Source organism: Amia ocellicauda, chromosome 5 (genome assembly GCF_036373705.1).
Source record: "Amia ocellicauda isolate fAmiCal2 chromosome 5, fAmiCal2.hap1, whole genome shotgun sequence".
Lineage (NCBI taxonomy): Eukaryota > Metazoa > Chordata > Actinopteri > Amiiformes > Amiidae > Amia > Amia ocellicauda.
Window position 1 is genome coordinate 25325509 of NC_089854.1, and position 26180 is coordinate 25351688.

The window sequence follows — 26180 nt, forward strand, 5'->3', positions numbered from 1 at the left end:
AAATGATGTCGAATGAATGCTTCTGATTGGCTGACTAGCAAATCACATTTGATTATATCAGAAGTTGTCGCATCTGTCACCCCTATGAGTTTGCCTATATTTAAATATTTAGAATCATTCTTATGAGTGTTTTTCACTTTTGGGTTTACTTGCAATATTTTGTCATCACAGGTTTCTTATTAGGAATAAAGGAATAAGAATTTCAACTTGATGCTGCCAAGTAGAAAGCCAAAACCATGAAATGTGAAGTGTACCTTTTAACCCTGAAAAACTGGAAATGATGATTCCCAAGACACTCATGTCAACAATGTGTCTTATGGATCATCCCCATTTTTCTGTCACTATAGACAGTGGTGGGGAGGGGGGGAGCTAGGCTCTAAATTAACCACTGGAAAATTAAAAAATATATGAATAACATATTTTACTGTATTTATTTTTCTACTTTTTTTAAAGTCAGGGGCATACTGTAGTATTGTTTCTGAGGAACTAACTGTGAATGTTAATTTAGTCATATTTACATTTTTATGTACACACTGTAAAAAATGAGGTGTTCAAATTACTTTAAAAATGGAGGCAACAGTTTGCATGGATCTTTTTGAGTTGTTTTAACTTGCTGTTTTTTAAGTACAATGGACTGATAACCTACTTACAATTTACCCAATTCAGTTGGGTATGTCAGAACAACATATATTAATGTGTTGGTGTAACTTAATTTTATTTTGTTCAGACAACTTAAAATATAAAGTTGAAATATTTATATTTCCTAGTCAATGCAGTGTTTTGAGTTGTTTTAACTCGAAAAGGTCCATGCAAACAGTTGCCATAATTTTCCTGCTTTAACACTACTAAAAATTATGCAATTGTCTCACGGCTCAAATAAATCAATTATTCCAAACAGCTCAGAGGAAAGTTTTTATTCAAACATTTTTGTGACTGCTGAATTACATTACAAACAAGTACGCTTCTGACAGATTTATGTAATCTGCTCATATAATAATCCAACAGAGAATCCAAAAAGTGTCCCTTATTTTGTCTCTCTGTATGTTCTGACATTGTCCATTTACAACCAGTGTCAATGTAAATTAAGTTAAAAAAAAAAGGAAATTACTATTTTCATTATTTGTTACCCCTCTGTATGTTCAAGAAACTATAAACGCCATGTAAATTAAGTAACAAAACAAACAAAAAAGTACAAAAAAGCCACCACATTGCTTCAAAACAGCACACCATTTTAACCTCTACAAAAAAACTTTGTACATGGTATTTGGTGGACAAATTGCCAAATTAAATTGCAGCATAAAAACAAAAAGGAAACGTCAGAGCACAGACAATTTTGATCCACCAAGCTTCACTACATTAAATTTAAGGCATATATAAATCAGAGTGCAGCATGCCATTGGCATGTTACTGATACTGGACATTACTTCTTCACCCTCAATTATGATACCAATATCCTCTGGGCTGTCACCCGCCAGTGCACCTTCTTTGTTGATCACAAATATCTTTAAAATGTGTTGAGAGAAGTCCTGTCGGGCATCAACTCCATCCACATCCTGTTAAATCACACAAACAAAAAAGAAAAGGGGTCCTTTAATCCAGTCAGCCAGTATATCTTAAAGGGGTATTCCACTTCTTTCAACCTTTGACTGTATGTCATCATTACCCCTGTATAAGTTAATCACCAAGCTCTCAACATTTTTGGTTGCCACCTTCCTTATATATAGCTATAGAGACAATTCCCTCTCCATTGACTTCCATTCATTCAGCAATAATAATAATAATAATAATAATAATAATAATAATAATAATAATAATAATATAAAGCCAATTAATATTGAAAGGGACAAAAACTTGAATGTAACCTGGGCACTCTTACACTGTGCAATTTCAAAGACAGCACAGAGCATAATGTATAACTGCATATTTGTTCTGCAAGTAAATGTACAGCTTAATGTTTGGTTCTTTATTGTTTTGCAGTGAACAGGTGAACTGAAGGCAGCTAAACTGAATACAACATATGATTGTATATTAGCACCCTGAAACTACAATGGGGGGCTCTCTAGCCAGAAGTTTCTACAACAAAAGAGGACCAAGGTTAATATAGCCTTAAGTAGATTTCAATCATTTCCATCCTAAGAAGACATGCATCAGAAAATATGAGAATGTCTGACCCATAAAAAAAACGAACTAATTGGGCTTACCAGGTAGTCTTTGATGAGGCCATCTTCCCCCAAGTACTCAATCAAGCACTGTATCATGACTTCTCTTCTTTTCTCAATGGTACTGGTTCCCTGTAAAGTGTTACAGGTATTTTGTTTAGTGATCGTAATCAAATTTATTTTCAGTGTGCCTAGGGACACATCCTGTGATAGCTGGTAATACATTTATGAGGTCTGATTTTTTCAACAAATACCTGGTGTAGATGTTCTATTATGGTCTGTAGCTTTCCTCCTGCTGTGCCTCCCTTGGAATTGAAAATGGACAGTAGTCTTGGTGTGTATTTGTCAAGCAGCGACATGCATTTTGGTTCCAGACGCAAAGTAGTTATTCTCAGGAACTCTTCCTGGACCTGTGAAGCAAAAAAGACAAAAAAATCAACAATATACAGCTACCAATCACAATTTTTCAATGTTAAGTAACTGTAATAGACTTGACAACCAAGAAAGAAACCAAATACAGGAACTGACCTGAGATAAGTTAAACAGGGCTGGCCATCTCACCTTCATATCAGCAAATGATGGACACTGGAGAACAACTTCCTGTCTTCGCAGTGAAAAAGTCTTTGCCATTTTTTCACTAATGATCTTGGAGTTGTTTCTCTTTTTTGTTTCTTCAATCAATTCCTCAGTCTCTTTTTCAAGAGTTTCCTTTGTCTCTCCAGGTAAAGTGGTAAATAATTCACCTCTGTCTTTAGGTTTTTTAACATTCCTGGCAGGCAATGTTTCATCTGGGTGTTTCTGTTTGAGGTTATTTACAGTGAGCTCAGGACATCCAAGGTTCCTGAGCTTTGTCCTGTAATTCGCCATTTTATACTTTAAGCTCGTCTGCCACCCGTAGAAACCTGAAACCGAGCCGGGTTCTTTGAGACAAGGATGCTTCTTGACAAGTGCTTCTGCAACAGCACAAATCTGTGTACTGGATGGATATGCTACATACTGATAGATTGTCTCCGCCAACTTTTCAAGAATGTCTGCCTTAATGCCAAAGATAACTTTTACTGGCTCGCTCTAACACAAGCTCAGTGTTGTAGGAGAATTGAGGGATGGGAAACTCCAGTGGCCAAGGGACAGATCTTTCTGCACTTCGGTCAGGAGACAACAAAACCGTGTCCGCAGAGGAACCATGCAATATAGAGGAACTGGCCTCATCTGGTAAACGGCTCAGGGAGACGCTCTCAATGGTGTCAATATCAGTACACCTTCACAACTTTCACTGTGTCCTTATCTTGAATTAGGTCAGTTGTACATAAAGTAAAAAACTGGTCTCCAAAATCACTGTCCATATATTGAAGAGTAAACTCCCCTTTTACACAGAATGCCTCTTGGACAGCTGTGTGGAGTTCTTCCACTGTAGGCGGGATTCCTGTAAGTAGGGTCAATTTTTGTATATCATGGTCTTCATGAATTACCCTCAGTCTCACAGGCTGAGACATTTTTTATGACTGCAACCGAGGAGTCTGAAAGAGTATAAAATAAGAAAATTTGATCTTGTTACATTTTAAGTTAATACATCAGGATTAGGGGCAATTCTAGCCTTTCCCTATGTGCTAGAAACATACATCTCCAGTTGTATTCACTTGTGACTTCTGAGACATTATGTTTTAGATTTTGAGAGCCAATGTTCATAACACTGAAAATGCCCTAAATATCACAAAACAAATATTACAGGACATACAAAAATGCCACAAAAAAGAATTACTATGTTTGCAGGTTAAATACAGGTTAAAATAATTCTCCCAAGTCAAGCAAATGTGCCGCTTCAATGTAACATGCGCTTTCCTCCTATGGTATACACTGTCAAGGGGTACACGTCACCAAGTTCCTGTTGCTCAAGAAGTAGTACATTTCCTGCATCTTCCAGTTGAAATGAGCGCAAGTGTTCATTGTACCATGCGTATTGAGCCTTCTCTATGAAACTGACATTGTTCTGAAGGATTACAATTTGAAGGATTTCAACAAAGTCAGGTAGTCCCCCTGTTGAGCCATAAACCAAGATCATTCCCACTACGTACTTTGTTCCATGACAGGATATGGCATTTGACAACTGTGCACAAGTTTGGCTTGGAAATGTATGTTGAATGGCTACCCTTAAGTAGTCATGTAACACATCTACAGAAACTGAAGACACTTTTGAGACACACAATGATGGTTTGTGTGTGGCTTCATGATGTAGTTGATAGACCATCATCATCTGGTGCTTCACAGAAAGGAACAAAAGAGCATTCTTGAAATTGCTTAATTTTCTAACAACCCTTTTAAAGAAGCTATGCTTAGCCTCAAAACGCATTGTCCATAATGCCACGAGGGGCCCAAAAGCTTGTATCATTAAAGGGTAATGTTCCAAAAAATGGTGCTTTGGAATCAATCTTTCCTGACCAAAAAGTTCAACAAATCTATGGCGATGCTCTGATCTATCTAGGTATCTAGGTAAGAAATTGACTCCTCAGTAAGAACTGGAGATACAACTAGTTTGACAATGTATTTTAAGTCCAATGTCTTTTAAGTCCATTCACAGGTATCTTTAACCCAATGATGAATGGTAGCAACCTTAAAAGGGCCCAATTTTCATGTGCATTTCCACCAATATTTCTACGACTAGCGAAATTCAGTGGAACTGAATGTGGGCTATTACTCTTATCAGTCCACTTGTATGGAAACCTTTTGATTGAAATGTTCAGTTCAGTCAAAGTTATGTTCTTCTTCCTAATGAAAAGATCAAAGCACAGTGCTAATTCATAAGGAACAATGCCTTCAAAAAGGTCATGAATGACATCAGGAGGGTAGCCAGAAACAAAGTGAAAATGCTTCAGTTTACCTGTTAGTGCACACTGTTTCTTGACACCATGTGAGTGTGTCAGCATAGGGTTATCCTGTAGAACTTTAGTGTCCAAGGCATGGGCCTCCTTTGTCCTACAAATAAATGTGCCAGATCGCACTTCTTTTGTCTTAAAATCAGAGTGCTTTCCTAAACAAAATCTGCAAATATATGTACCTGAAAAACTTTCAACAAGGCCACCTATTGAATGAGCACCAAGATTATCTGCTGCTACGCAGTAAATGTAAATTCCCTCCTGTTCTATGGTAGCGAGGTCCTTCAAAAGTGGTTTGAGAACCTTTCCATAACCAAATTGTTTTACATCATCAGCCTTGCTGAGGACAGCAAGGTAAATGGAATTCAAAGAAGACCTCAATTCAAATTGGCCAATACAAAATAGACAGCAGTTATTTTATGCTTTTTCCTAGAAGTTCCCAGTGGATTGCACACTTCAAAGTCATCTACATAAATGATTAGAGAGATTCTGAAATCATTCAGAGTAAAAATAGTTTTCTTTGTAATAGTTACCATCATAAAAGGACTGAAACAAGCGAATACTACAACTACTTTGGGAATGTCCTACACTTGTAAAGACCCCCTTTGCAATATCACTGTTATGTAACACCTGCTGCAAAGACTGTAGATCAGGAACATATTGAAAGCTTTTATTTTCCTTGGGATCAAGGATGTATTCCACTGGTTCAACTATTTTAAACTCTTCCTTAAAGTAAACTCTTCTCTTAAAGGAAGAAGACAGAGGTCCATCCTCTCTTAGTGCTCTACTTATTAGGTTACCATTGCTCAATTCTTCAACCAATGCATTTACTATTGCCTCATCTACAAAGCAGTTATGGCTCTTCAAAATTCAAATCAACAATATCTCTTATAACTGAACAGCTGCCATGCATGAGATAAACTGCAGTTCCTCCACCAACTTGTAAGATAATTTGGAATGCTTGGTTTTTCAGTCAATCTAAATAAATAGTCGAACTGAAAACTCATAGGTCAATTGGTTTCTCTTTTAAGATTCTTTTTAGAGGGAAGATGCGGTCAAGTCACAGATGTGCAATAATCATTTATTTTGACAAAAATAGGAAACTAATATCATTCAATTATATTACTGAAAATAAGTAATATTAAGCTTCTGCTGGATTACAGTAAGAAACAGATAATACCCATTTTCTTCTTTCTCCTCACAGTACAGCTTATAGGCCAGTCTGGTCAGGCAGGAAGTGGTGTGTCTCTCTCCGTCTCTCCTCTCCAGCTCTGTCTTGTGTCTCGTTGCAGGATGAAGAAGTTAAGAGAACTCAAATTCTCTTTGTTTTCCCTTTTATAAGGTTTCCTTCCAACCAATAGCATTTTGCCACCACCATGACTTGGGTGCCGTATGCTAAAGTAATTTAGAAGTGGGGGTCATTTTGAATTTGGCTAGGAGCCAATCAGAGGACAGGTCCCTTTTTGGTCTCTGGTCATAAAGATAGGGTTACCAGGGCTACCAGGGGCTACCAGGGGCTACCAGGGGCTACCAGGGAACTTAGATAAAAGGGAGGAGGTCTGTTTCCTCTACCAAACCAGATGGTATAGAATTTCCCATAGAAAAATATATTCTAACAAATAATATCTTACAAACTCATCAATACATCTGCTTGGAACATTGTATATGCTCTCTAACTTTAACAATATGACACCAATTTTTGTCGTAATTGTATCTGACAAATCATCCTCTTGATCAACATATTCAACTGCCTCTCTCTCATTACCATCACTTGCTACAGAAGCATTTGGTTGTATGTCTGACTGATCCTGATCTTGCCTTCTAATCACTTCTGCCTTAAAATAAGTGAGCAAATGGGGAGTATGCTTTCTACTTTTGTGGGATGCAAATGTCCCATAAATGTTTAACTGAAAGTCACAGCCAGCAAACACACACTTAACAGTTTTGTGATTCTTTAAATGGTGACCAATGTGTTCAAAATATTCTCTCTCATTAGAATGACTTTGGCAACTGCACACTTGACATGTGAACAATAATACCTCCCGGGACCTAACTGGATCGTCTACTGCATGGTACCTTGACAGATGTGTGCGGAGTGCACTCCATGATTTAAAAGAACAACAACAGAATGTGGGCATGGTAGTGAATGTCTTCGCTGGAATGTGTCATGCTGAAGTCTATAGTGCTTTAGAGGATCACCTTTAGTCCGTAGAATAGAGGCGCAGACTGCCTTCTCATGAGAACCTGAAAAGGGTAAAACAGAGTGCTACCAAGTATCTACCAAAATTGCATTGATGAGCATGACAAGAGAAAATCAGCGGAGTAATTTTAAGACAACATTGGTGAATTAGCAAATGTACTGCAGCATCAAATGTGAGAAAATGTACATTTCTTTCTAAAAAATACATACAGTATAAAACTAACCTGAAGTATGTTGAAAAAACGTCACGCTGTAAAAAGTCAGCTTCACTGGATGAATCTGGCCTGTAGAAAGTTGAGCAATACATGAATTAGAAACTGCTATTCTCTTACATGTAGACCTAACATTCAAGTTACGTTATTGGCTACCAGACCTACTTTTACCTTCTGGCATTCAACAGGTAATAAACTGGCTTTAGGTTAGCTGACTTGCTTATCATCAGATGGAGCAGGTTTTTCAAAAGCATATGTGTTTGCCTGTGTAGCCTAGATGTTCAGTGGACCCTTATTTTAAACCACTGAGGAAAGAAACAAGCAAATCAAAGCCTCTCCTTGCAAACCCATGTGCTGGTATGCCAATTTGCAAGCTGTTAACAGCAGTTTAGGCTATTAGCCATCTAGCTAACTGGATCCTGCAGCTGAAACCTCATAAACATGTTTTTTCCCCTGCTTAAACTGAAACAAAAGTTGTGCATAATGATAGAGCTTTTTCCTGATTTTTCTTCTTTGGTCTAGGTTTTGTGAGTGCTAGACTGGAAGAAGAGAAGTCAATATTTAACAAGCAAAGAATTGACTTTTCCCCTCCTGAGAAGAGGTTTTTGTATTAACAAAGACGTTTTTGTATTAATGTTTTGAATATTAGAACAAATGTGTTAAAAACAACACATCTGTTGTTTTTAACACATTTGTTCTAATATTCAAAACAATACAAAAACGTCTTGTTTTGCCAACAAAGGTAAGAAAGTTCGAGAGTGAGAATATAATAGTTTTTCGTTCCAATAAAAACACTTTTGAATGTTTGAATGTGTGTGAGAGAGAGTGAGAGTGTGTCATAACAGATTTATTTCATGCGAAGTTATTGGTTGACAATATGCATTTTAGCTGGCATTTTGTTCGTGTTTTCCCCATAGATTATGGGATCTAAATAAAAATGATTTAATTTAGATATTTCTTGTTTGCAGTATGAAACGCAATCCCGTACTATTGCAACAAGGAAGCGCCATGGCTCACGGTCTTTAGTTTTAGTTTTTGAGCAGTACATCTGTGAGGAGCATATTTAGTTTTCTTTCTCTGTTATTGTGCGTTTGCTGAAAAGGCTAAATAAAACGCCAGGCACCTTTTCTGTACTCCCTGTTTCATTTGTTTTCCTTTCAAAACCGAACTTGTCAGAATGCGTATGAACTCGCTGCACAGAATATACAGTGTTACTGGACACTTACTACCTCATAGTAAATCGTCCCAATTTTTAACAGGACACTCACTGACAAATATTTCGTTTACTACTATAAACTAACACTTTGACCGCTACTACCATATTACAAATTAGACCAGGGTGTGTATTTAATCAGTATGAAGCCTGTAACTATGACTCGACTTTTTACTCTTATTAGTCGTTCCAGAACGTTCTTACTGTCAAGTGCTAACCTAAAATGCAGTAACAACTAGCTAAAAAAACATAGTTAATAATGCATGAAATACTGTTCACAAATCTATTTGAAAATCTACCTCACAAACGAAGTTAGGTTGACTAGCGATCTAGCTAGACTGCCCGACCATTAGCGTTTTAGGACCTATACATAGTTAGCTAGCTAAATACTACACATGGAACATGGTAGAACACACGCAAATTAGCCAGCGAATGCACATCAACCTGGGACTAACATTACTCCTGTGATAGGTTGAACTATACGGTATATAGATTATTGCTAAATTGATGGGATTAAAAATCTTACTTTAAGTAAATTCCCGAAATGGAGGCAGTATCTTCACCTGGCGGATATCAGCGTAGCGGGCATGCATCGACAAATCAATTGCATGTGCGCATGCCTAACTACGTCACAACATGAGAAATGTATTTGAACTGAAAAAAGCATGTTACACTAACTCAATTTACCATTCTCGTTATTTGAACTAAAAAAAAAAGATTGGAGTTCAAAATAACAGCTGCGTTGAATTTATTATAACAAAAAATACGTTCCACTAAAGTACAATTATCAGGAATAGACAATAATTCACTTTTCTTGTGTCTTAAGTTTGTTATTTGAGTAATGTTTGCTTTACCCCAGGAAATGTTTTTATGAGTGAAAACATACTATTGCTGTATTATTTATTTCAATTAGCCTTCTCCTTATGTAGGTAACCTGAAATAGGTTACTTATATTATTATTATTCTAGTTCTAGTTCTAAATCCATGCCATTGTGGGTGTTTTTACCATAATGGAGAACATATAGTACTGAGAACAAATATATACAAAAACAATTCCCACAGTTGCTGCAATTCTTATGTTTCAATATAAATCTGCTTTAATACAAACATTAGCTGTAAGAACTACATACAATTATTTTTTTATTATCTCATAAAGCCTGACTCATATTGACATTTTCAATGACAAAATCTACATAAACCTTAAAGCTGACACTTTTCTGAAACATTGACTCATAACCTGATGCAGATATTTTGCATTTAATTAAATTGGACTCAACCCAAATGCTAGGGGCTGGGGAGCCTTTTATTTTTTATTAAGGAGTCGTTTTCTAGAAAGATCATTTGTTTTCAGTTTGCCTAGGGATTTGAAGGTGGCATGTTTGGAGAACCACTATGCTTAATCTCACTCTGAACTTCAATGGCAGACACTTGAACTCTGAAAACATGAAGGCACAGTTCATATTAAATCATTACATTGCATATCATGCAAAAAACAGGAGTCAAATGTGATTGTAGGTGTCTAAACATTTTGACTGATGTTAAATTAGTAATAATCCCACTCCACAGTATATATGTGGACTCCCAGAAGGGAGAGGACCAAAGGATCCCTATCACTAAACTCCAGGCTATTTACAGGCAGAAACAGCTGATCTGTGGGAGGAGATCTGATGCACAGGCAGTCAAATTTCAGTCAAATGGAGCTACAATTCATTGTTCCACCCACCCTGAATATAATACCTCTGCCAGACATATCTTGTTTGTTGTTTTAAGTGCTCTCAGTAAGAAAATTACTTCAATAATTAAAAACTTTAAATTGTGACATGCACCTTTAAATTCTGAATACCTGGAAATACTAGTTTCCAAATGACTCCTGTTAAACAATGCATATTTTCAAGATGGTCTCCATTTTACAATCACGAAAGAAATGTTACAGATGCCTGTGTGAACTGATGGTGAAGGATTTTGTCTTTGTCTGCGTTCCCTTTGAATTAAGTTGAATTGGTAAGGTATTCAGTAAAGGTCTATTACTAGTAAAGGGTAGGCTTTGGAAAAGCCCATCTTTTAACGTTAGATCCTCTCCATGTTTTTAATGGCATATCAAAACTAATTTTTTACACATGCAGTTCCAAATGTATGTAACCGTTAACATTTTTTAAGATAGTTTTATTGCAATCTTTGTCCTCCTCCACTATTTTCAGTAGCTTTGTTTTACATTTGTATGTACTTTCTGACTGCATCTTGTCCTTTTTAATTTTTTATTTCCTTGTATATCCTTGTTTTAATCTGTTTTTTTTAATTATGCAGCACTATGTGCTTGATAAGTGCTATATACATAAAGTTATTATCATTATTATAACACTTATATGTGTAGATTTTAGGTAGGCCTACGTAGGCATTATTTATACAACTTTTCTTAAGCCAATAACATGGACAAAGTACACTCCCTCATCACACAGTATGAGTCAATGTCAGTCACATGAGAACTTCTATCTTTTTCCAAGTCTTTCACAGAACCTTGTAACTTTATTACATTAGATTGTGGGTGGAGCTCAAATGTTACCAACGTCATGTTTTCTCCATTTCATGAACATGTTTCTGTACACGAAGCTGCTCAGGGCGTCTGGCTACAAACAACCCGGAAGCTACTTGCCCTGCCCTGCCTTCATAGCGCAGTGAGTCTGCGCAGTGAGTCTGCGCAGTGGCGCCTCGTCTCATAGTCTGAGTCTGGGTGTGAGCAGCGGCCGTGTGTCCCAGGAGCGGTTAGAGACATTTCTGTAAAGAGCAGAACCTGTGCTGTAAGACGAGGGACTTAGACAGAAAGCAGTAAGTACATTTAAACGATGTGTTCATATTTATTTCATACAAGCTTGTGTATTTATTTGTCGCTGGAAATCCGATCCAGAAACCTTATCAAATCGATACATTATTCTGTAACTTTACAGTTAACGCATTTTTGCTTGCCAAGTGTACACCTTTTTTTAATTACTGTATTCCAGTAATACATTAGTTCTCTCGCTTAATTTGTTTTGAGTTTCGATTTGGGGGCCATTTTGTGGTGGCGCAGTTAGCAAACGTGACAACTGGCCATTTTTGTGTTTTTAAATTTGAAATAAAGCAGATCAACGGCACATTAACCATGTTGATTTATAAATATTTTCTGCAGATTACTTATCCTTGATCCTTAAATACGGATTTAACTTTTATAACACATTCGCCTTTCAACATCCGGGACTCGCCAGCTTGTGTCGCTTGGGCGTTGAAGGCGGAAGTGATTATTTATTTATTTATTTATTTATTTACTTACTGTAAAACAAAGACACCTTCAATTTACACCAGCAATAAAATAATAAATGTCGAGTACTTTGTTTAAATGTGACGTTTTAAAATAATGTATTCACACTCTATATTGAAATAGATTCGTCTTTAGTGAAACTTCCGGGTTAACCCCGCATTTTGGAAAGTCTATGCTCGTCTCTAAAGGGTAAAACACGTCAGGATCAGATCAGGAAACTGTCTGTTCAGACCTCGATCTGCTTGTGATTCAGACAGTGATCTGCGTTATTACCGGATGCCGCAGACATTAAAGATGAAGTGTAGTGTTAATGCCGCATCAGCGCCTTCATTGGTGCCAGTAGAGGCCCTGGCGGCAGCGCTTCTCACTCGGTGCCCAGCAGAGTCGCTCGTCGGCGCCCGTGTGAGACGCGCATGAACGGCGGCTCTTCTGGCTGCACCGGTGAGAGGAATGAAAGGAAACCTGATGAGGTGTAACCCTCTCGTTAACTCTTTAATCCTCTGTGCCGCGTCACTTACCAGAAATGTGATGGCCAGATTTATGGTAAGTCTGGTTTACACAATAAGGAAATGCACTGTTTTGACCCAGACAGCTCTGGTTTGTATTTATGTGCATTCGGGACATGTTGCCCGTTGAGGGTTGCTTACAAACCTTCAGATTTGTACATGCAGAGGAAAAACAAGGCATTGTCTTAACATGTAGCCTGTAGTTTAAATGGTATATAGACCTTTTGAAAAACGTCCTTTATGAACATGTTTGTTGACACAGGTGCACTTCCTGTTTTGTTTCCCTTTCAGGATTTTCGGCCCGTCAGAAAAACTGGTGCAATTCCAGGACTGATCTACACAAAAACACTATCCACTCGAAAGTGTAGGTAGATTAAATCGACTTTTCCTGGTGTTAAGAAAGATGCTTCTGTCAGAATCGAGTTCCCACAATGTTGGTTCCTCTGGGGGGAAGTGGTGAGTATTTACAAAGAGTTTATCACTTTATTCCTTCATCTAATGTAGAATGTGTTGTCCACTGTAATCTTTCGATGGTAATCCTGCATTAATAGCTTTTGAAGTGAATGTGTTTTTTGCCACAATATCTTGCAAGTATTGCCCCACCCAGGCACACAGATGTGAAATGCAACTGAAAATCCAGTTTTGAACTAGCCACATCTAATTCTCTTCCTCCTCAGTTTAAAACAGATTTGATGTGCAGACCCTTCTCCTTTAATAGTTTGTTGGCACCACATTGTACTCATACTTTTTCTAAAGTGCAGGGTCTCTCTCCCTTCTCAATGTTTTATGTGAAACGTAAGGGAAGAGGGAGCAATGTATTCGGCAAACAAAACCGCAACTCCGGTGTCAACAGCATTGAAGACCCTTTCAAGCCACTGGAAGTTTCCAAGTCTCCTGTAAAGAATCTGCAAGATGTACACGCGCTTCGGACTGGAGAGATCACTACGATATTTTAACATCAAACGCGGAAACAGTGAAGCTCTTGATCTGCTACTCTGGACATGATGTACGAAGGATCTGACACTTATTTCCTTGTCTTGTGAATGTTCGTGTGACATGAACTTCTCGTGAGTTTGCCGACCACTGGAAGCGGGTGTTGTATTGTGCTGTTTTTATGAACTGAACAAATGATCTTGCTCTGTTTTTTCAAAAATGGAGATGGAATCCCCCTCCCACTGAAGCTCGTCCCTAACAGAGCGACGTCAAGCAGGAGACGAGACCTCGTCTGCGGCTGAGTTTGTCCTCCTTTTCCTGGTAATGCCTTCGCATTGATCCAAGCAGCGCTGAAACACTGTTGTGAGTGTGTTACTTGAGGTGCAGAAAACACTATGGAGAGAAATGCGACTCGTTTATGAGCTCAGATACATTGTTAATGGATGGTTGTTAGCAGGGATTCAGGACCTGCTGTCGGACTGACGGCAAGAAGACAGAACTGGACGGTAAAAGCGCGTTTGTCAATGTAACTACTGGAAGGAGTGCAGTTAGCAACACCACATCAGACAAAGTGAACTATTGCAACATTGCCGACAGAGAACTGAATGCTGCTGGAAAAGCAGGATTGCTCCTCTGTATGGGTAGTGTTCACTAGTCCTAGTGAGTCTTCTGACAGAGTTTAAGGGTAGCTGCTGTGTGGAAACTAAACTGTTCAGGTGATTGTCAGGTACTGGATTTTGGGTGATGCTTCTGTGCAGGTATTTACTTATGAATGGCATATTTATTTTAAATGTATTTATGCATTGTTTTTTGCATGTGTAAAAGTAATTTGTATAGTTATTTAAAAGTTAAAATGGTAACAATTTTAATCTTTCAGGTCAAAAAATAACAGGAATGGCAACATTAATCACTATGAAATAAAGGATTGTGTTGAGGACTTCTGCAGTCTTACAATCTGTGAGTATTTTTCTATTTGAACTCAGATTTATTTAACTGTTTTGGATTAATATTACTTTGTTAATGCACAGTCTCAGCACTGCCTACTTTAAAAAAGTGAATTGTACTTGTACATGGCTATAGGCCTAATCATAAGCATAAATAATCCTGCCACATAAAAAATGAAAAAGATGTGTAGGAAATTGGTAAATTATTTTTATTTTTTTAATCTATTTAAATTATTTTAGTTTTGATTTCACCGAATGTGGAGAAATATCACAATTATCTTCTAGTTCACAATTGGTCTTCTATTGCATCTCAAACCTATGAAAACAGAAACATAGAAAATAAAGTTTGCAATGATCTAAACAAATGTTGACATAATTAAGCTACTTTTATACGAGTGTGTAGCCATCGAATTGTAGAGGCTGCTGTCTCATTCAGCATGATTTACTCATTGTGATCTGTGTTCACAGCCAGCGAATACCTGGAGAAACTCCTTAAATTGGTGGAGAAGCACAGACATAAGAAAGTACCTGTAGGTGGCCCAAGGGGGTCCGATCTGACAATTGGTGGACTTGAAGACACAGTGCTATGTGGGAGAAAAGAGATGATTGAGGCCTGGGAGGAGCTGTACCTCCCTGAGAGCGAGAAGATGGTTGTTATTGGAAATATTGAGAACTTCCCCAGCTTAGCTGAGGGGCTGCAGTTGATCATTGTTGTCGACAGCAAGGGCAATGTCTACGCTTATGAAAACGAGGTGTTACATCATGTGTCTACCAGTGTGAAGGACTTCTTCAAATCGAGAGGCTTGTATCCTCCAATCAGAAGCTACAGAAAGGGAGAATCCATTGAGCCAATGGTAAGGCAGGTGCCATATCTTGTCCATGTGTAAATCACTACTTCAGGTTTAAAAAACAAAAACAAAAAAAAAACGCCAGGCTTAAAAGCCAGAATGTATCTTAAAAAATATATGTATATCATGTGACGTAATTATGTATCAGGTTGGCTTTCATATATATTTTAACCTTTAGCTGAATTAGTTGAGCAATTCCTCACTTCTCCATCTATCAGCGGCTTGTACAAATGGCTGCCCATGTCAGCTTGGTGAGAGGTGCATTCAGTGATGGATGAAGTGAGCAAACATCTACCAGTGAGGGAGTTTGGGAAAGGAGGAGCCAGAGCTCAAATAAGGATGACAATAACTACATAAACACAAGGGATTGTTATTATTTTCAGAATTAGTCCATTGCAGTCCAGTTCATGGCTTTAATTGAATTTGTTGTTCTGAAAGGATTGTGTGTTTTATGAAGATAAACTTGAGTTTGAACTGTGCATGCTTGATTTGAGCTACTTTCCAAAATACTTTGTTTGGTTGCTTGAAACTACTGGGTATTTTTCCATTAACAAATTGTGTTCTCCTCAAAGACGGAAGAGGAATACCTGGAATTCCAGAAGGATCCGGAGATTCAGGAAATCCAGAGACGTACCCGGGAATTCATAGAGAGTAAACAGAAAGACTTTGAGGAAATGCTTGCCTACTTTGAGAGATGAAACGCCTGCCTCACTACTTCAGTATAAGTAGCAGATAATATGAAGCATAGGTGTGTGGGCTGGCCTGAGTCCAGATGAGCAGTGATATACTATGTAATATGGAGGGAGGGCGTGGAATTACAATTTAATTTCATATATATTGTAATGCTGCACTGGGCGAGCCGCACAACCCTGAACTACCCTGCACTTCCCCGGACTCCGACGGAGGGGAGGACCACCGGAACAGCTGAGCCGCAAGATTGTTGAGAGGAAGAGATTTCTACAAGATACAGGATTTCTTGATGACTTTGCTTATGGAAACTGACTATGGCTTTGCCTTACTGATGTATATATAAATATATATAGTGTGTGTGTGTGTGTGTGTGTGTGTATATATATATATATATATATATATACACACACATGTTCTGAATGAACATGAATATCGGAAAACTAAATATATATTTTTAAGAAATGACCCAGTTGTTTGTCTTTTTCTTGCATACATTCAGGACCTTTCTGTTACTCAGTAAACTGTTACAAAAGCACAGTCAGATCAAACATAACTTAAAAAGTTGAAATGTCTTCATTCCACCGAACAAGCAAAAAAAAAAAAAAAAATCGCAATAAGCAGCAGGGTATGGGGGTCGGCCGGGTAGGGTTGGCCGTGCATGGAGCCGGAGCGGAGCTGCACAGTTTTTGTTAGTTATGCTCTGGAGCTGAGGTCATGGAACTGCTCCACTCTTTCCCCCTTTCATTAAACTCACCCAGATATTAAGTCCAGTTTAAATTAACAAAATATATAACTAAATGGGTATTGTTGGGGGTGACTCCAGCTATTAGTACATAATACATTCTTTTTTATTAATTGTAATATGACACCTTCACATTTTCACACCTCTCACTTTCTAAAAGTAATTCTATAATCTCAGGGCATCTCCCATAAACCACTTGCAAAAGAAGTCAATTTTAACTAAAGATTTATATATTTCAAAATTATTTTATTCCAACCAAATTCTTTATCTGCCTAAATTAACCATTTTATAGCCGTATGTTATCTGAAATGTCCTGACAGTTTGTCCAAAAGTTGTTTGCCAGGGAGTTAAGGTCACATGCTGGAGTCATGCCCCTGTAACTTGTTTGCCACTTTTGAGATACGAAAATCCCAGACCCCTGGTGGGGGCGGCTTGTGATATGTCAACCTAGAGGGGGTGCTGGCAATTAGACGACGATGCGGGGGGGTTGTGTATGGGGGTTGAGGGCAAATTATATACTGATTAAATTTTTTTATGACATATTCAATATATTACAGTACTTAAAATAACCGGACATCTTCCAAAATGGACAGGGTCAAAGTACATACACTACATGGCCAAAAGTATGTGGACACCTGCTTGTCAAACATCTCATTCCAAAATCATGGGCATTATTATGGAGTTGGTCCCCGCTTTGATGCAATAACAGCCTCCACTCTTCTGGGAAGGCTTTCCACTGGAACATTGTTGAGGGGATTTCAGCCTCAAGAGCATTAGTGAGGTCGGGCACTGATGTTGGGCGATCAGGCCTGGCTCACAGTCGGCTTTTCCATTCATCCCAAAGGTGGGATGGGGTTGAGGTCAGGGCTCTGTGCAGGCCAGTCAAGTTCTTCCACACCAATCTCGACAAACTATTTCTGTATGGACCTAACTTTGTGCACGGGTTGTCATGCTGGAACAGGAAAGGGCCGTCCCCAAACTGTTGCCACGAATTTGGAACTGCAAAATCACCTAGAATGTAATTGTAGGCTGTAGCATTAAGATTTCCCTTCAGTGGGACTAAGGGGCCGAGCCCTGATACCATTATTCCTCCTCCAAACTTTACAGTTGGTCTATGCATTCGTTCAGGTAGCGTTCTCCTGGCATCCGACAAACCCAGATTCCTCCGTCGGACTGCCAGATGGTGAAGCACGATTCATCACTCCAGAGATCGCATTTCCACTGCTCCCAGGTGAAATGGTGCCGAGCTTTACACCACTCCAGCCGACGCCTGGCATTGCGCATGGAGATCTTAGGCTTGTACGGCTGCTCGGCCATGGAAACCAATTTCATGAAGCTCTTGACAAACAGTTATTCTGCTGACGTTGCTTCCAGAGGCAGTTTGGCACTCGGAAGTGATTGTTTGCAACCAACAAAAGACTATTTTTATGCGCTACATACTTCAGCACTCAACAGTCTCTTTCTGTGAGCTTGTGTGGCCGACCACTTCGCAGCTGAGCTGTTGTTGCTGCTAGACGTTTCCTCTTAACAATAACAGCACTTGTAGCTCACCAGGGCAGCTCTAGCAGGGCAGACATTTGACAAACTGACTTGTTGGAAAGGTGGCATCCAATGAAAGTGCCATGTTGAAAGTCATTGAGCTCTCAGTAAAGTTCATTCTACTGCCAATGCTTGTCTAAGGAGAATGCTGTGTGGCTTGATTTTACAGTGGCTCTCAAAAGTATTCACCCCCTTGGACTTTTCCACGTCATTGTGTTACAACATGAAATCAGAATGGATTAATCAGGAGTTTTTGCCACTGATCAACACCGAAAATGTGCATAATGTCAAAGTGAAAAATATGATCTGCATTGTTTTCTAAATTAATTACAAATACAAAATAGAAAATAATTGAATTCATAAGTAATCACCCCTTCAGTCAATACTTGGTAGAGGCACCTTTGGCAGCAATTACAGCCATGAGTCTACGTGTATAAACCTCTACAAGCTTTGCACATCTGGACACGGCAATGTTTGCCCATTCTTCTTTGCACAATTGCTCCATCAAGTTGGATGGGGTCCTTTGGCGAAAAGCAATTTTCAACTCTTTCCACATATTCTCAACTGGATTGAGGTCTAGGCTTTGACTGGGCCACTCCAGGACATTTACCTTTTTTATTTTTGCCACTCCAGTGTGGCTTTGGCTGTATGTTTGGGGTCATTGCCCTGCTGGAAGATTAATCTTCAGACTTCAGCAGGTTTTCTTCCAGGATTTCTGTGTAATTGCTGCATCAATTTTCACAATGCTTCACAGTAGGGATGTTCTCAGGATGACGTGCAGTGTTAGGCTGGCACCAAATGTAGCGCTTAGCGTTGAGGCCAGACCATCAGACCATAGAATCTTCCTCTACTGGGTCTCAGAGTCTCCCACATGCCAAATACACTAATTAGGAGGGGTGTCCACATACTGTTGCTCATGTAGTGTACAAAAGCCGGACAGTCTGGTAAAATACTGGCCGGCATGCAACCCTATTGCCACAGACATCTTTACAATTTTCTACTTTTTCATGTTTGAATGGTTGTTATTAATATGTTGCTTTTGTTAAACAGTTATTTACATAAAAGAAGTAAAAAAAGAAACGTTATAAATAATGATTGCATCCTAGTCTGCAGTTTTTTGTGGCTCCGGAGCTGGAGCTGGGGCTGCTGGAGCCACGCCGGAGCACTGCCAACCCTACCACCAGGGCCAGGGTTCAACCACTGCTTTACATGAAAACACTTCCCCAAGTACAACTGCAGGGAGACTTGAATGTTTGTTTCACAATTTTAGATTAAAATATGACACAATTTCACAACATGCCTTGATTTTTGTAATGCCAGCTAGGATGTTTAATCATGGATTCTCAATGTTGCGCAAAATGAATCCACCCACCTCCAGCACCGCCAGTCCCTTCACACCCAGGTCCAGTGTACACATATGAACTGATGATTATCTATAGCACCCCTGGGTTATCATATTTCAGACACTGTATGACAGTTATAGTAGGCTACATCTGCAATATTTTGTATTTTTGGAAGGGGAATGTAGAATTGACTATCTAGTACTGTATTCAAACTTTCAGTTTCGTTTGCTGTTTTTAAAAGGCGGTGCTAAAGTACCAGGAACTTCTGTTTTTGTAAGAAGCGTCATTTTATTTTCTGGGTGAAACCGAGGATGTTCGTATAATATAGGAAAGTGAATTAATGTGCCATGAAGGAGCTTGTGCATTGCTAAAAATAAGGTAGGTGTTTGTTAACTTTTTTAGGTTCTTGAAAAACATAATTGAATTAAGGAACCGTGTGCTGTCTGCATAGTGTAGCAGGAGTTATTTAAAAATTGTACAAGTCTTTATGAAGTTTGTTGAATTTGCGCATAATTAACAGTAGTCGCACTAACCCTTTCAAGCGCACATTAAATACAATTAATATAATAATACATTGAAGTAGAAACCCTTACGTATTCTTACTTCCTGGTACTTTTGTTCACATGAACTACGCGTAGGACTGGTTTAGTGAGTTAGTGACTAACGTGTGTAATGTTTGTCACAGTTAACATTCAAGTCAAGTGCAAATTGCTTCATAAGATGATAACATGACAGGTTTCAATGACGGTCAAAAGTCAAGCATTTAGCACGAAGCGTATGATTGCATTTCTGTCCTTACTTCACTGGCGCCACCCTGTTATCAATTGGGTTATATAAAGCATCTTAAAGAGGTTCGTGAATAAGCCAGCAAGTACGCAAATTCCATATAACTTTTAATACTACAATAGAAACACACCAGATCAAACCCAGTTAGGAAATCATCTGTGCTTGAGAACATACAGAAAGATGACAGATACTACATACTTTCTGCCATCTAATTAAACACGAGTACATTTTTGAAATACGATTGCAAAGTATTTAAATATCCGTTCCTGCTCAGCATGTGTTCATACTGGGAAGCCTGGTTTGTGTGAAGTTGAGCTCCATCATGGAGCCGCTGCTCGCACATTTCTGGTAAAGGGCCTGCTGTTTTCATTGCGGGGAAACGATGCAATGCTTTAATTATGAAATATTGCCTTACTTTTGTGTGAAGTCCAGACAAGAGCACAGCACAGGCCGCACAAATCCTCTCCGTCCATCAGCCGCCATTGCTTTTCATTTTAATGGGACACTCCCGAATAAATACATGCATTTAATGTTGCTAAAATCACCAGGACAATCCAGCGTTTTTCCTCACAACTAGGCATTGCAAAGTTGATACAGTTTTTTTGATAATGTTTGTAACTGATCTGTATACTGCAAGAGCAGAAACTAATATGTTATGTCAGACTTAGCTAACTTTTACTACCAGTATACTACTACTACAACTACTATGAGACTTTACAGTAAATACTTTCATGCTTCTCGTACCAGTTGTAATAACTGATTTCTGCGTGTAGGTCGACTAACGTAAAGCAAGTTGTTTTAACTACTTCCACATGATATAATGTTAACACTTTTCTGTATTTGGATTCAGTAAGCAATAACTTTACTTAATGGAATTGTTACATGACAAAATCATAATGATATGCTAATCATTATTACTGTTATTACTAGTATTGATGTGTTTTTTCATCATACTCTTGTCACAATAATATAAACTGATTACACAAATACCAGAACAGTCACATAAATTTACAGCACAATCTGAACATTTCATTCAAGAACCAAACAATGTCAAATCCCAAATTGTTTAGATATCCTAATACTATACTATACTTTTACTATATATTGAAATCCAAAAAGATAAGACAAATATAATAATAGTATTTATAGTTTTGCAAGCATTGTAGCTATGAAGTCTGATGTATGATTGCACATAACAAAGGCTGTAGCACTAGCAACACTTTCTCCCAGTCTTTTTCAGAGCTACAATACACCATATTTGCTGTTCCTGTTTTGCTTGGCATTTTATTATTGAAAACGAAGTGTGTTTTTCTCTGCAGGATGCAATAAATGTGTTTTGCTTCATATGGAGCTTCTCAACATTAGACATGGACAGTGTGAGTACCACTGCTTTTGTATGAAACAATGAATTCTTTATTACCAGGAAGTTGTATTTGCACCAGTGCTTCATTATTAGTACATTCTTTTCTTATGTATGTAGTCTGTGCATTTCCAGCACGAAAATTGGTGCTTACAAATAACATACACATATTTTCCATTAATATGTTCAGGAAAAATAATCCAACAGTGGAAATATGGGATATCAATATTTTAAAAATCATCAAATCGATGGCTTTTGATTTGATTGAATTATATGAAATGTGTGGATCATGTTGATTGAATACATACATTGTTTAAACTTCAAATCAAGCAAAAGGCAATGGTATAAATCTTTAAAGAGAGGGAGAAAACAAAACAAAACAAAACAAAATGATGAATTCAGGTCAGCCCTGCCGCGCAGTTACTCTGGAATAGTCTGGTTGCATTTCCACTGCAGGGTTTGAGCCACTGAGTGACACATCTCACATCGCCTGAAATAAACATGGTAACCAGTTTTAAAATCATCACACATTCTTTTGTGAGCCTCGTCCCGTCTGAATGCTTGTGAAGGTCCACATGAAAGCTAAACCCTAGATTTCCTTACCATTTTGTGCCTTTACTAATTTATCCTCCAACATGTAGCAAAGTGTTGTGTATGACTTAAATGTCTTTAAATGTAAATATGAAATGTACTGGTGCAGGGTAGTATGTTGTGAAGCCGAACTTTCCGTTTGGTTTTTTACTTGCCACTTTAAAATCATTGGTGACTTTGACATACCTGCTGAAAAAAGTATTACCTGATAGAGGTAACAGCAGCATTAGACAAAACTGACATAGACAAGAAAACATCCCAATATGTCAAATTAGAAAGACAAGAGGTAAATGAAACAGATTCTGAATGAAAGAACATGGTTTTATTGTGGACTAATTTAAAGACTCTTCGCCCTCTTGAAAAACCCATATATTTTATATCATGTTTTTATTTTTTCTGAAATAGAATCACCATGCAGCTGATGTCACCCCCCATGTGAGGTAATTACTGCATTCTTCACATTTCAGTGACACTGGAAATGGCCACCAAGACCAATTATCATTATTATTATTATTGTTTTAAATCTATGAATTAAAGGCTTGAATTGTTATAGAATGTAAACCTTCTAAACTTGTCTCATTGTTCAACACATGGGCATTCCAGGACACACTGTTGAAGACTTATGTCTGCCAATGTATGTTTAGAATAATACATTTTGATTCCTTAATTAATTAAAATCTACAATTTAGTTTGGGCATTTCTTTCTTTGTCTCTAAGTAAGAGTTTTACACATACACCCCTATCAAAATCTGAGGCAGCTCAAACATTCATCTTAAACTGATGTGATTTGGTGGTTGTTTCAGATCAAACATACAGAGGAGAAAGAAACTTAATCACAAGGATAAAGAACTAATCAAGAAAAAACTGGTGAAGAGTGGAACTGTTTTTATCATCGAATTCTTTAAGCAGTGGAAAGCATTTAAGGAAAAAAAACCAAATGTGACAAACGCATATTTCGTTGAGGTAAAACTAGTCTTCCTGTCCATTAACAAAAAATGTTGCTTGTTGTTCTGTCTGTGGGAGAGCAAACAGTTTAAACACAGTCTATCATTTGAAAGCAGAGAGAAACATTTACATTTATAGCAGATTATTAAAGATAACTTGCATGAGGAGATGCAAGATTGTTTTTTAACAAAAGAGGGTCTTTCATATATTTACTTTTATTGAACTGCTGATTGTGCAGTCCTGCCTCAGGAAACATATGCATAATAAAAGAATGATCATGAAGTTGTTGATTACACTATAATGACAGAAGTGCCACGCCCTTCAAACAAAGGTTTGTGACAGTTCCTAGTCATGAACAAAAAATAATAAAACCAAAATTGGCGTCTGTACACCACATATTACCTGCCATCCCAGAAACTATGCTCACCCTCGTAAAAGTGTACACCACACTAATCAGATGCAGAATATGTTAACGAGGATTCTGGGCCCATTCTTGCATAATCTAGTCATGTGATGCCCTTAAAAGTATGCATACGCCAGCAAATATATATATATATATATATATATTTTTTTTTTATTAATGCTTACTCAACTTGCATGTCCTCCTTGGAGCAGGTCCTTCATTGCATATTCTTTCTGGGTTACATTCATGAGAGACAAGATAAAAAGAAGCCAATTGAACCACGGGAGTTCTTCTCCTCTGATGGAATATATGAGAGGTTTCAGAAGCTATTCCCTCAGGCTTTCGAGCAGTACCGCACTCATTGGCCAACCCGGACACCCTTTTCCATTCTCCTGGATTTGGTGAGTGCCTGAAAACACATCCAACCTCCACAACAACACAAACTTTTAAAAGTATTCATTGATGTCTTGAAAACTACAATGAACTGCATTGCTACTGAGAGGGTCTAAATTATTGTCAGGAGCCACTTTCTACTGCCAATAAATGAAGATGTCATAGGATACAGGTTTGTAATTGGCAATGTACGGGTAGGACACAATTTGTGTCACAAACTCACAATAGCAGTGTTTCGGTTCAACTGCATTTACCTTTTTTTTTGGAAAACAGGTTACAAAATGGAAGGGCTGTAGTAACCACACTGCTATCCTGAAGCATTTAGAGGACATCAGGAAAGGAATGGTGGTGGACAAAAACAAAGATGACCAGTGTGAAAATAATTACTGTTTAGTGGCAAGTGTTATCAGTGTCTGCTACTTCCAGGAAGACATGAAAAGGAGTTCTCCAATTTATTATGGAGCTTCGCTGTCTTGTAGTGGTAGAGTGGAGACTCAGGTAATGATTACGCTGTCTTGCATTAAGACCTGGAATGATGCTGTAGCCCATGCGGTCTGGCATGGTAAAAGTGGAAATATCATTAGGCTTCCCAACGGTGTGATCTGTATGGCCTATAAAATGAAATTACCACGTGGTTCCTACTTGGAGGAATCGCCCTGTGTGAAGTGCCATAGGATATTCCAGAACATTGACTTCATACCTGTGTACACGGAAAGTGACAAAACGCAAGACTGGCATTATGGGAACTGTGCCGAAAATGAGTCTCTGAGCAACCTCCTGAATGGAGAGGAGAGGGTCAGGAATGAAACGGTTGCATACCGTCATTATGAAGAACAGGACAGTCACTCACTTCAGGAACAGGTACCTCTTGACAGAGCAGAGATTGTAAACCAAGCGAAGAAGAAAGCAGCCCAGTTGCTCAATTCACGAGGGTTTAAAATCAAAGATGATGAAATAGAATCAAAGTTCTTCCATCCAAACTAAGTATTTTTTCAGAAAAGTATCTGCCTGAATTACTGACACATAAAATGTTTGATCATTTTGAATTTACACAAAACAGTGACATTCCTGTTTATGACCAGGTAACAATGTCCAATAGAGTGCCTTTACCAAAGACTTCAGAGCTGTTTTTAGAGAGACATACGTGTCAGAGAAACATATTTGACTAAAAGCCATGGTGTAACTATACAGTACATTGTGACATTTTTGCTATGTTTGTATGTGGAAACCAAAAAAAATACTTTACTTGGGACTTTGAAAATAAATAGTAAAACTTTATACAAAGAAGCATTATAATCTTGTCATTGTTTTTTTTTCCTTGCATAGGAAATAAGGTGTTGGAAGTTTTTATTTTTATTTTGTGTGATATAGTGCATTTCCATGTCAAGTCTACAGAAATGAATACATTGACAAAGAATTTCAGTGTGTATCAGTGTGAGTGGTCTTGAAAAAAGTTTAACTAGTTAAAATCAATATGGGAGTTTTTATCTAATTCATATGTTTTTCAATTCTAGAATAAAATAAAGCACATCAGGGTATTAGTTAAATGCACATTATTATTATTATTATTATTATTATTATTATTATTATTATTATTATTATTATTATTATTATTTAGTTTAGCTGATGCCTATGTCAAGTCCAAGTCAAGAGGTGTGTGGTATAATCCTATGGCCTGTTATTGCTCCTTCAGCCTGCAGTTCTGTATATACATTGCTGTGCTACTTCATACTTCAACAGAAGATCAGAGTACGAGCACATTTTCAGTTTACTGTAGTTTGTACCTTGCATTTTTTCAAGGCACAAAAGTTAAATTCGTACAATTTCTGTTAAACTTTTGAAAAGAGCATTAAAAATGTGCAAGTTAAAGATTATTTATATTCATATATTAAGTAATTGGTGCATCTGTAACAGTCCTGGGTTGTACTGGTGGATATAGGTTTATTTATATCTATAGTAACTAGCCTGGTTTTTTACATGTACCATAGTGAAATAAACATCATGGTATACATTTTCTGAATGTATATTTTGTATATTTAATGTTTAATTAAATCAATTTGAAATGTGATATTGGTTTTTGTTTGTGTTTTGTCTCCAAACTTTATGTTGCCATTTCTCTCAATTACATAGACAAATATTTATTTAACAGTACCATACACGGGACTGAACAATATGTGGTGGAAATGGGGATCTTTCAGAGTACTGGAATAC

General features: G+C 37.8%; 3 protein-coding genes across 7 annotated transcripts; 2 read left to right on the forward strand and 1 right to left on the reverse strand.

The window, feature by feature from the left end:
- Window positions 1-899: 899 nt before the first annotated feature.
- On the reverse strand, window positions 900-9255 carry LOC136749911 (uncharacterized). Of its 5 annotated transcripts, none has more exons than XR_010816808.1 (8): window positions 9181-9255; window positions 7454-7513; window positions 7229-7273; window positions 6210-6311; window positions 2688-3676; window positions 2414-2569; window positions 2202-2291; window positions 900-1553 (listed from the first exon to the last, which is right to left on the reverse strand). XR_010816808.1 is itself a non-coding variant. In XM_066704559.1 (7 exons), the coding sequence occupies exons 4-7, from the start codon at window positions 3024-3026 to the stop codon at window positions 1317-1319; spliced, it is 789 nt and encodes a 262-aa protein (XP_066560656.1). In that variant the 5' UTR covers window positions 3027-3676; window positions 6210-7273; window positions 7454-7513; window positions 9181-9255; the 3' UTR covers window positions 900-1316. The 5 variants fall into 5 exon arrangements, 1 of the variants encoding a protein (XP_066560656.1); XR_010816809.1 differs by having other exon boundaries at window positions 7106-7273; XR_010816807.1 differs by having other exon boundaries at window positions 6210-7273.
- A 2090-nt stretch (window positions 9256-11345) lies between these two features.
- Window positions 11346-16332, forward strand: LOC136749913 (uncharacterized). Its single transcript, XM_066704560.1, has 5 exons — window positions 11346-11477; window positions 12744-12908; window positions 14263-14342; window positions 14798-15183; window positions 15750-16332. Exons 2-5 carry the CDS (start codon window positions 12856-12858, stop codon window positions 15873-15875), a joined length of 645 nt encoding a protein of 214 aa, XP_066560657.1. The 5' UTR covers window positions 11346-11477; window positions 12744-12855; the 3' UTR covers window positions 15876-16332.
- Window positions 16333-19560: 3228 nt separating this feature from the next.
- LOC136749914 (uncharacterized) lies at window positions 19561-26037 on the forward strand. Its single transcript, XM_066704561.1, has 6 exons — window positions 19561-19869; window positions 21597-21653; window positions 22634-22668; window positions 23032-23191; window positions 23789-23977; window positions 24243-26037. Exons 2-6 carry the CDS (start codon window positions 21645-21647, stop codon window positions 24951-24953), a joined length of 1104 nt encoding a protein of 367 aa, XP_066560658.1. The 5' UTR covers window positions 19561-19869; window positions 21597-21644; the 3' UTR covers window positions 24954-26037.
- Window positions 26038-26180: the final 143 nt, after the last annotated feature.

What these genes read in the sequence shown, in the direction of transcription:
- LOC136749914 (XM_066704561.1), top strand. An exon ending in CAAACGCATATTTCGTTGAG is followed by an intron (nt 23,192 to 23,788) that starts GTAAAACTAGTC and finishes TCCTTGGAGCAG; the next exon opens with GTCCTTCATTGCATATTCTT. An exon ending in TTTCCATTCTCCTGGATTTG is followed by an intron (nt 23,978 to 24,242) that starts GTGAGTGCCTGA and finishes TTTGGAAAACAG; the next exon opens with GTTACAAAATGGAAGGGCTG.
- LOC136749911 (XM_066704559.1), bottom strand. Translation starts at nt 3,026, where the DNA reads ATGGCGAATTACAGGACAAAGCTCAGGAACCTTGGATGTCCTGAGCTC. An exon ending in TAATAGAACATCTACACCAG is followed by an intron (nt 2,292 to 2,413) that starts GTATTTGTTGAA and finishes AACACTTTACAG; the next exon opens with GGAACCAGTACCATTGAGAA. An exon ending in GCCTCATCAAAGACTACCTG is followed by an intron (nt 1,554 to 2,201) that starts GTAAGCCCAATT and finishes GTGATTTAACAG; the next exon opens with GATGTGGATGGAGTTGATGC.
- LOC136749913 (XM_066704560.1), top strand. Translation starts at nt 12,856, where the DNA reads ATGCTTCTGTCAGAATCGAGTTCCCACAATGTTGGTTCCTCTGGGGGG. An exon ending in GGTTCCTCTGGGGGGAAGTG is followed by an intron (nt 12,909 to 14,262) that starts GTGAGTATTTAC and finishes TTAATCTTTCAG; the next exon opens with GTCAAAAAATAACAGGAATG. An exon ending in GAGAATCCATTGAGCCAATG is followed by an intron (nt 15,184 to 15,749) that starts GTAAGGCAGGTG and finishes TTCTCCTCAAAG; the next exon opens with ACGGAAGAGGAATACCTGGA.